The sequence below is a fragment of the Priapulus caudatus genome, unplaced genomic scaffold, assembly GCF_000485595.1.
Source record: "Priapulus caudatus unplaced genomic scaffold, Priapulus_caudatus-5.0.1 Scaffold201, whole genome shotgun sequence".
In the NCBI taxonomy this organism is placed as follows: Eukaryota; Metazoa; Priapulida; class Priapulimorpha; order Priapulimorphida; family Priapulidae; genus Priapulus; species Priapulus caudatus.
Genome location: NW_014577262.1, coordinates 347420 through 357698, shown reverse-complemented (window position 1 = coordinate 357698; position 10279 = coordinate 347420). Strand labels below are relative to the sequence as shown.

General features: G+C 42.6%; 1 protein-coding gene across 1 annotated transcript in view; it reads left to right on the top strand.

Annotated features, from left to right (window-relative positions):
* Positions 1–10279, top strand: part of LOC106807208 — a gene marked incomplete in the record, with an annotated part of 25540 nt that overhangs the window by 8219 nt on the left and 7042 nt on the right. Inside the window, 12 exon segments of the mRNA XM_014809493.1 lie at positions 579–682; positions 1029–1095; positions 1279–1502; positions 1698–1782; positions 2056–2150; positions 2371–2484; positions 2898–2988; positions 3189–3325; positions 3609–3798; positions 4210–4470; positions 4940–5155; positions 5516–5724. Of these exon segments, the coding sequence (XP_014664979.1) occupies positions 579–682; positions 1029–1095; positions 1279–1502; positions 1698–1782; positions 2056–2150; positions 2371–2484; positions 2898–2988; positions 3189–3325; positions 3609–3798; positions 4210–4470; positions 4940–5155; positions 5516–5724 (1793 nt within the window).

Genomic DNA, 10279 nt, shown 5'->3' with positions numbered 1-10279 from the left:
TGCGTGCGTGCGTGCGTGCGTGTGTGCGTGCGTGCGTGCGTGTGTGCGTGTGCGTGTGTGCGTGCGTGTGGGCGTGTGTGTGTGTGTGTGTCTGTGTGTGTCTGTGTGTGTACGTGCGTGCATGCATGCGTACGTACGTGCGTGCTTGTGTGTAGGTACGTGTAGTAGTTGCCCCGTATAACTGTCACTAAAGGCCGCCGCACACCAGCCGATTTTTACAAACGATGAAGCTATGAAGCGATGAAGCGATGTAGGTGTGCGCGTTCATTTGTAGACGATTTTATTTTTATCGGGTGATCGTTCCAAATCAAACATGTTTGATTTTGAACCGATGAGCCGATGAGCCGATGAGCCGATGAGCCGATTTTAAGGCCGCCGCACACCTACATCGCTTCATCGCTTCAGCGCTTCATTGCTTCATCATTTGTAAAATCGGCTGGTGTGCGGCGGCCTTAAAGGAAAGAACCAAAAGTGACCTTTATGGACAGGTGGCTGTACTATGTAAGTGGCTGCTAATGCAGGTTTGACTGCAGTGATGTTACACTGTTGTGAAGAGAGGTTGGCATGTTCTGATCCAGGTAAGTGGACGGAGCAGTTAGGCCACATCTACCTGAGCCTGATGGAGTATGCCAGCGATGCAGAAGCCTTCAGACAGGAGATCGGTCAGCCGAAGCTTGGCGAGGTATCATTGTGTCTTCGACTGTCGGTGGGAACATTTTGTTTTTGTACGGAAGATTTTTTGCCTTCATCAATCGTTAGTTGCTGATGTGTTGTCGACTGTGCGCAAGGTATCTGACTTGTACGCGTAATTTTATGTTTATATACATTACGCATATAATTTAGTGTGTACTCGTGTGTGCATGAGTATGCGTGTGTGCGTGAGTATGCGTGTTTGCATATATTAGTGTGCGTGTGTGTGCGTGCGTGTGTGCGTGCGTGGGCGTGTTCATTGTGTTATGTTTATTTAGTGCATCAGCAGAATGTGTATCACGTTCGTATTTCGATTGTTGTTGTTTTTTGCCCCGTAGATTGTCTCAGCAAGCTTAGAAGAGGATGAAGATGTGTATCACCTACTAGTCACACTAACCAAAGAAGGTGAACATTTCAGCTCAATACCTATAATAATTCCACAAAAGATTAAAGGCCAGTGTGAAGAAATAAAACAGGAATATATTTGGTGCAGAGTGGTTGTGAGTGAGGTAAAGAATGGAGATAAGTGATGCCCCAGATCAGCCATTTTGTTTAATTTACAGTTTCTAAGAACTGGTTCAATTTCAGACCCGTCTAACAGAGAAGAGGAAACCACATCGAAGATCTCAGCATCTCAAGATCAAAACATCATCGCTCTTTCCTCGACGCCGCCGTGGAAACTTCAGAAGCAAAATCGAAATGCAAACACCAAGGTTGGCATAAGGCAACAAGACAAGATTACAGAACAAGAGAAGACTGAGAAAGAAAAGGAACCGGTAAAGCCAGAGCAAAATGAAAAAGAAATCCAGCTCGTGAGTAGCTGTGTGAGGCTTGTGGCTTTGAAAAGTTGTCTGGAGCCTGTTCTGTGTCCCTTTCTATGTCCTTTTTGCTTATGATATCTTTTCTGCATGATTGTGAATGTATCATCATCTCACACTGTTCTGTATGCATTTTATTTTACTTTTGTTTTTTTGCTGATGAAGTCTGTCTTTTATGTTTTCTCGCAGGAAACACAAGGAACTTTGAGGCCATGGAGAGAGTTTGATGCAGAGAATGACAGTGAAGCTATGCGCAATGCACTTAAGGGTCTTGGTTAGTGTTTTATAGCATATGCTATCATATCTTGTTAATGAAGTTTTACGCACAGAGAGGAGGGGAGGAATCGAGAGAGAGAATGTTCTGGTTGACAAGATGCGAATTAATTACATATATATAAAATTGTTTGTTTGACAACATTTCTATCTTACTAATAAAGGAATTAAATACCAGGTGGTAATGCAATTTATATGTATTTTGTAGGAGTGATAACCTTTTATAGCAAAGATTATTTGCACTTTTTATTTTTATTATTATTATACTTTTTAGGTACAAATGAGGACACCGTTATCCAGGTTATGGGAACACGTAGCAATGCTCAAAGACAAAGTATCATCAAACATTATAAGACAATGTTTGGAAAGGTAGGAAGCTACAAGTAACTGCATGATGCACTATAGTTGCATTTTCAAATTGTTATTTTTTTGAACTTCTGTGAACGTCTTTGGTGGTACTGGGGGATATGAACTGTTAAGGGGAGGTTTGATTTGTATTTTTTGTTCTTTTTTGCTTTTATAGTAGTTAGCATTTATTTTTTACAGATTTGGGTAGTTTTATTCACTCATGTGGCTTTGGCTATTGCAGAGTCTAGTCAAGGACCTTGATGGGGAGTTGAGTGGTAATCTTCATGTGACAGTGCTGGCACTGTGTCAGCGTGCGTGCGACTACGATGCTAGCCTACTTCATAAGGCTCTACAAGTATGTGCCATTAAATCTACTTAAGAAGTCACTCATAAAGAATTCGTGGTATAAATTTGTAATATCTTAGAAATAGATAGCACCACCTGCATATCAAGAGCTCAGTTAAAATATACGATGTTACAATGAGTGAATAAAAATACATTTACTCACAATAACCAATTTGCTTCAGATGCCTGATGGTACAGATAACAGCAAAGTATTGATTGTCATTATTCGAAGTGCTGTCTGTAAAGGCGATCTGCATACACATGCAGAGTAATACAACATAGTGTCACAAGATGGTTAGGTATTTTTCTACCCAGATGTTCAGTAAAAAGAACAACATGCCTTTGTGCGAACCACAAGTTGGGAATATGAGTATCTGCATTATAGAGTGGCTGGCATTAACAATGTTCTACTGTATGTTACAGGGCCTAGGCACAGATGAAGCAACACTGATTGAAATTTTCTGCACTCGTACGAATAAAGAGATCAACGATATTAAACATAGTTATAGAACATGTAAATATGATTCTTACTATATAATCATTCATTGTTAGTCAAATAAAAGAAATACATTTTTTTGCGAGCTCTAATTAATGATTTCAACTAATTAATGATGTCAGAAAATTGAATAGAGATATAAAGCATTGTTGTTTAACAATGTAGCCTGTTATTATTATTATTATTATTATTATTATTGTTTTTTCATTACTACGCAGTATACAACAAAGACCTTGAGAAGGATATCATCTCTGACACGTCTGGTCACTTCAAGCATGTATTAGTGTCACTAGTTCAGGGAAATAGAGACGAAGGAGTCACAGTTAACAGAGGCTTAGCAAGGCAGGATGCAGAGGTATAACGAGCAATCTTTGGTGTGATAACCCAATGTGATATATATATATATTTATTTATTTATATATATATTTATATAAGTATATATGTAATAATTACATTCATCAAACAGAAAATGTCACTGAAACTATATCCTTCCGAGTATATCATACAACAATATGCCTTCTGTAATTCTCATGCTTGGCCTTAATTGACCTTCAGTGGTTGTGATACCAGTACTTAGACCACCTGTACAGTTATCACGCACACACGCCTATAATCACATAAGTGCATATCTTTCCTAGGCTCTGTACGAAGCAGGGAAACTGAAGTGGGGGACAGAGGAGTCAAAGTTCAATGCCATCCTTGTTTCAAGAAGTCCTGCCCAGCTGCGAGCAACATTTGATGAGTACCAAAAAGTTTCGAAAAAGACCTTAGAGGATGACATCAAGAGTGAAATGTCTGGTGACCTCAGGACTGCTATGCTTGCTATAGGTGAGTATCTGTGATGCTTTTACACATGTATGAGGGATGAATATTGTTCTTGCACACATGTATGAGGAATGAACATTGTTCTTGCACACATGATTGAGGAATGAACATTGTTCTTACACACATGTATGAGGAATGACCATTGTTCTTATACACATGATTGAGCAATGACCATTGTTCTTAATCACCTGCACAAGGAAGGGCCATTGTTCATAAACACCCATGTGAGGAATATCCATTGTTCTTAAACACACAATTGAGGAATGACCCTTCTTCTTACACACATAATTGACAAATGACCATTGTTTTTAAACACCCGCGTGAGCAATGACCATTGTTCTTAAACACCGACGTGAGGAAGGGTCATTGCTTGCACACACCTTGACCTTGTTTTTGCATCTCGCGCGCACGCAGTGCGCTGCATCAGGAGCAAGCCCGACTACTTCTCGCGTCGGCTTCACACGGCGATGAAAGGAGCTGGCACCGACGACGACGCTCTCATCCGGATCGTCGTGTCTCGCTGCGAGATCGACATGACGCAGGTTGCTGAGAGCTTCCAGCGCGGCTACAAGCAGACGCTCGCTCAGTTCGTACGCGAGGACACGTCGGGGGATTATAGGAAGCTGCTGCTGCTGCTGCTGGGAGAGGCAGTCGAACTACATCCGAAACATATAGGTGCGCACGCGCATGTTGCGTAGAGCAATGCTTCTTAAACTGGTGAATGGTTCGCCAAAGGGCGAATGAAATTATTTTGGGGTGAATGAAACTTGCCAAAAACGTAAGGAAATTAAGTCCGCGGGTGAATGAACTTTTGTGATAAAGACTCGAGGGTTAATGACACTGAAATAATTTAAGAAGCACTGCCATAGAGTGACGTTAAGTGCGTATGCTCACAGCAGGCTGTTAGCGTTAGAGGGTGTCGACGTCTGCAGTAAGTGTTGAGTGCATGTGGGATAGACCTACTGCTTAACGAAAAATAAAGAATTCCAAACTCGCTGTTATTTTATGACAAATGTTAATGCATGGTTATAGAAATTTGTAGGTATATACTATTATTTATGCACTTACTATCATAGTATTGCCCTGAAATTCTTGGGCGTAGTATCCCTTTATGGAACTGACGAGTTTACACTTGCGGTTACAGAAGCGATAGTGAAACCTGAAGAGAAGAAGGAGGAGGTTACTCAAGGTCATGCATCCGGCTCCCTCGTTCGTCCCGTGGTCCAGGAAGCTGTCGTTGCATCTGAGAATGAATACTGGGATGAGCCGGCTGTGCAGGTTTCCGGAACAGTGAAAACATACAGTGGCTTCAGTCCGGAAACCGACGCAGAGGTGTTGCAGAAAGCAATGAAGGGACTAGGTGAGACTGATAGTCGGCTGTTTCCAGTAACTTGTCTGGGACCGCTTGAAAACTACAGCAGGCCAGTCATTGAAACGTGTGTTAGTCAAGCTGAGAGTTTATCACAAAATGAAACTATTTAGGTCCGTAGGTGGACAGTGTTCATATTGGAATTCATGCATTGAAATTATATATATATTGTATTATATTATTACATAATATCACTGGTAAGTGAATTAGGTGTTCAGGAAATATTCTCTTATTAATCTCTTAAATGATATTCTTGTTGTTGTGCCATGGCGGACACGGAGTTGTGTTCTCGTTGGTGAACCGATATTTACCAGCGTTAAACACACAGGTGTGTTTTTGCTATTTGCACAGGTGCCGATGAGCAGGCAATCGTAGGTGTGTATGGCCGACGCACGGCCTCCCAGCGACAGATAATCGCACAGGTGTACAAGACCAGGTACGGCAAGGACCTCGTTAAAGACCTCAAGAGCAATCTTGGTGGAAACTTGCGCCACCTGGTGATTGGTTTGAGCGTGCGTCGGCCGCAATTTGATGCGACCGAGCTTAGGAAGGCGATGAAGGTTGGTGCTGTGCTAGTGGTTTGTGTTTTTTGTTTGAAGTTTGGTGCTGTGCTAGTGGTTTGTGTTTTTTGTTTGAAGTGATTGCCAAAAAGTGAATCACTGACGGAGTTTTTGATAGGTGTTTAGATTATCCTATTGTAAATAGCTCATAGTCATTAATATTTATATTATTACGACATATGCCATCTCTACGTCAGCCATCATGGTAACAAGCCGGTCTGGCAATGAATCACCCAGATGTGTCTCGCTCCTGATGACCTTCAGTATGTCCTTCCTGTACAGTCTTGGCCGTACTCGACAAAACACGCCCGCAGGTGCGCGGGAATTCGCGACACGCAGGAAGTCTCGATCGAAGCGCGCGTCAGCTCCGTGCCCAAGATTTTCCCCCCAGACCTACACGGATGTATAAATGCCTGCAGAGAGAAGACATGCAGTGGTCTATAGCCGTACACGTCTCGTGTTTCGGATGCAGGGTTGGCATACAATAGAATGCCATAAGCCTTATATAACACTGGTGTTCATACTGTGCTTGATGCAAGGTTTGCCATGAACAATAAGAATGGCACGATGTCTATCATACCGCTGCTTAGCGTGCGTGTAGTCTTCATACTGTTTGAGTTACGTGTTATCACATATTATTCAAGGTGTAAATATTTTTATAATATAGATATAAAGAATCCTATATTATTACGCTGATATTATATGAAGCAGAATTTTCATGATTAATCAGTAAGTAACAAAGGGGAAAATATAAGAACATAATGTTTTTAATCCACTCCTAACACTATCATAATTCCACGTATAAGCAGACAACATATGTCTTGAGGTCGTTTCAAATAAGCCAAACGTCTTAAATGAGTTCATATATAAAACTGAGTTTAGGGGGGATGCAGAAGTTGCACCCGGCGTTATAGTAGGTCATTTTAGCATTGCTAACTACAAAGAGACGAGAGAGAGAAGTGGATTTAATACGATCGAAAGGTGTGTAGGAATAGCCATTTTTTTCCTTAACCCCTGAAAATCCGTCTGATGTCCTCACGGTATTAAAACATACTATATATATACATCCATTTATGGTTCATACTTATACAAATATACCTGTGCATCTTCCTAGCCTACTTGCCATATCTACTTTCGTGTTTTTTCATCTCGGTTGCCTTGATAGTTCAAGGACACTCTAGCAGTCTTTGAAATGTTGGGAAATCTCAGACACAATGTCATGCTTCACTGAGAGTTCTTTCGAAGGCTGTAGATGTCAAAGCAACATTGTAGTAAAATAATTTACTCAACGAATCGCCAAAAATCTTTCGACATGCGTCTTTAAAGTTTTCGGCTGTGTTTACTTTGAACAAAACGGCAACATCAGTCATAACTGTCTTTCAACATCTTGATGTAGTACCTCCGAACTGAATCGCGTTACCACATGTGTATCTGGACCGCGCTTACGACACACTTAAGCTGAGTTCAAATTGGCAACTAGGGTTGTTGCCATCATTGCCGTGACATGCTTCTGTATGCCATGCAGAGAGACCCTATGAATGATAAATAATATACAATGAGCCGAACAAAGGGCTACAGCTTGAAGAGTTTAATAGGCGTCAGAACTCTCTGTGGTGCACTCAACTGGATCGTAGGCCCTTCTTTCAGTGCTTCGATCTCCGCGATTCGTTCTGGTGCACAGTATCTTCGATGAGGCACAAGGACTGCCTTAGTTCGCGGAGACCCCTGTCACAACGAGTGATAACACGCTCAGCACTTATGTCTGGTAACCCGTTCTATTTCATCGGCAGATGCTCGAAATATAGTTCTTGTCCGGTTGTTCCGAGACAACCGAGAATGTTGCGCCCGGACAACCTAACCAGTCTGAGACATTGTCCGGCTGACAACAAAATAAAAATGTGACGAAAAACAACACCTTTATTTATGCTTTTCTCAGTGGTCTCCAAGAGCACTTATAGCCTGGCGGCCGCCGCCATTAATCTACTGGTGTGCGAAAGCGATCTGCATGACCCAGCTGCTTTATTTCCAACACTTGTATAAGTCGGTTTTCTGATTATGAGAAGTTGAACATCGATTGGAACCAGCAAACGCTAGCGAAGTTCACCCCTAAACATTTTGGTATTTTTATTTCATTATTATTTGAATTTTCCGATGGCTTTGCCCATGCAAAACAAACACCAGTGGTTCATCGTTGATTCGAAAAGTTTAAAAAAAAAGAGATGTCGTAGTCAGAATGAATGTGTACATGTACTCAAAAGGCCGCAAATACATCTCCTGCGATCTACATTGTATCAAATTTTCTGGGGGAGGACGCCCCCCGCTTGTTTTAACCCGCTCCTTGAATCCTAAAGATCCGCCCTACTCGAAACATTAACATATCTGGTGAGGCAAGAAAGCAATGAACAAGAAATTCGTCCTTTTGCATGGCACCCAAAACAAAGATTGAGGCAGAGTAAGGTAGAGGAGCCCGTAGGGTGTGGAGAAGAGAGGCGGAGGCAGCCATTAACAATATTAATTCATGACCACCTATTTGTCCGCAGTTCGCTGTTTATTTGGGCCCCCCCTTGTTAAAAAATCCCGGTACACCACATGTTTTTGGGGTGTTTCTGACACATACTATTAACTTGTGTGTGACAAATAGACGAATTTGGGTATTTTTCGGGACAGCGCAGAAATTGTCGCGGGCACCACTGATTTTCGTGGCCCTGGTTGTCCTGCAGGCACCAACCAAATTTTTTGTTATTTCGAGCACCTGGATTCCGTGTTATATTTCGTGGCACTAAGCACACATCCGGACACATCCATCATCCACAACGCGCACTTTTTACAGAGGCTTAATAACCACCCCAGTCACAGTCACTACTAGGCATCTGATACGATTCCCTATTCTTAGCAAACACATCCGGAATACTAATCTTGCAACTGTTAACTTCACTGCACTACATTGGTACTGCATCTGCCGCACTACATTGTACTGCACTGCACTACATTGTACTGCACTGCACTACATTGTACTGCACTGCACTGCACTGAACTGCATTGCACTGCACAACACTGCACTACACTAAACACTACATTGAACTACACTGCACTGCACTGAACTGCACTGCACTGAACTGCACTGCACTGAACTGCACTGCACTGCACTACATTGTAATGAACTGCACTCTCTAACCTGCAGATACAGGATTTTAGGTAGACGAGGGCGATTTCTGGCACGAGAACAACACGAGGAATGCACGACACAAACCACTAGCACAGCACCAAACAAAAAACACAAACCACTAGCACAGCACCAAACTTCAAACAAACAAGTGCCGCATAGCGACAGCGCTCATCTAATGTCTACGCTGCGAGTGACTCTGTGGTGAGCTGTTGGGATTCTATAAACCGAGTCGCAAATGTGTTCAATACACGCCGAAACAGTGGAATGTCACAGGGATGGTCATCAGGAATTCTCCAAAGAATTGTTCGTTGGGATCGAGTTATGAACAAGTTGCCACGAGATTGGCGCGTTACAGGCGGGTTTAAGGTGTCGTTCAGATAAAGATGGAAGCTCCCATTCATCACGTAGTAGCACTGAAGCAGATCGACTATCTGCAAGACACTGAAATAGGTAAGCACTGCATCATTTACCTACCAAGCCTACAGGCTGCGCAAATAGAGAGCTGCACGCTGTAGACAAATTAAGGCAAAACTCCACAGTACTAGCAACACATGCACTGGCAGTAGCCACTGGCAGTGGCATACGTTACATGTAACATACTGACTAGCTAACAAAGAAAAATGGCCATATAAATTCATAGCGATTTAAGGAGCATCAAACTTCTTATAAGCCAGAATTTAAGCTTTTGAAATTTCGCTGTGACAATTGTAGCCCTGCAATACATCCAGGCATGTATAGATTTCTAGCTAGCAAACGCGGCGAGTCAATTCTGTTCTAAAGAGCATCAACAAGATCCATGTTTAGACGCCCTCTCTTGAGGGGTGACGGAAAAGGTTATCTGACGCACTTACTCTTGCGCCATGTCAGCAGAAATAAGATTTATAGGTCCTTTCAATATGCATAAAAAAGTGCTGTAGTCACCGCTGAAACAAAAAAGTTTTTCAATCGCATCCGTCAGACCATGCGCTAGAAAATGTCTAAAATCTCCCTGTGGCCCCATGTGACCTTTGACCTGTGATCCTCGCCAAATTTCGGCCACAGTGATGGCTTTCCTACCATGATGCTATACACGCGGACTATGCACGGGACCTAAAGTTCGAGCCGTTTAGATTGTGCTGCAATTCTGGCATTTCCTTGCCTATACCATATAAGTTAAGGAGTGAATGTTCCCCCTGTCGTTCTTATCAACGCTCTGACCTTTGACCTTTGACTGCCCCAGCTTCGGACAGCCCAACTCCGTTTTGACGATCCCCCCAACGACCCGAATGATCGTGACCGGTATCGTCGAGCGTTAGATTTGTGCCCAACTGTTGAACGGACGACGACGGACGGACGGACGATCAAGGCGATCTACAGAGCTGGATCTGATCTATGGTCAGATGAAGCTAA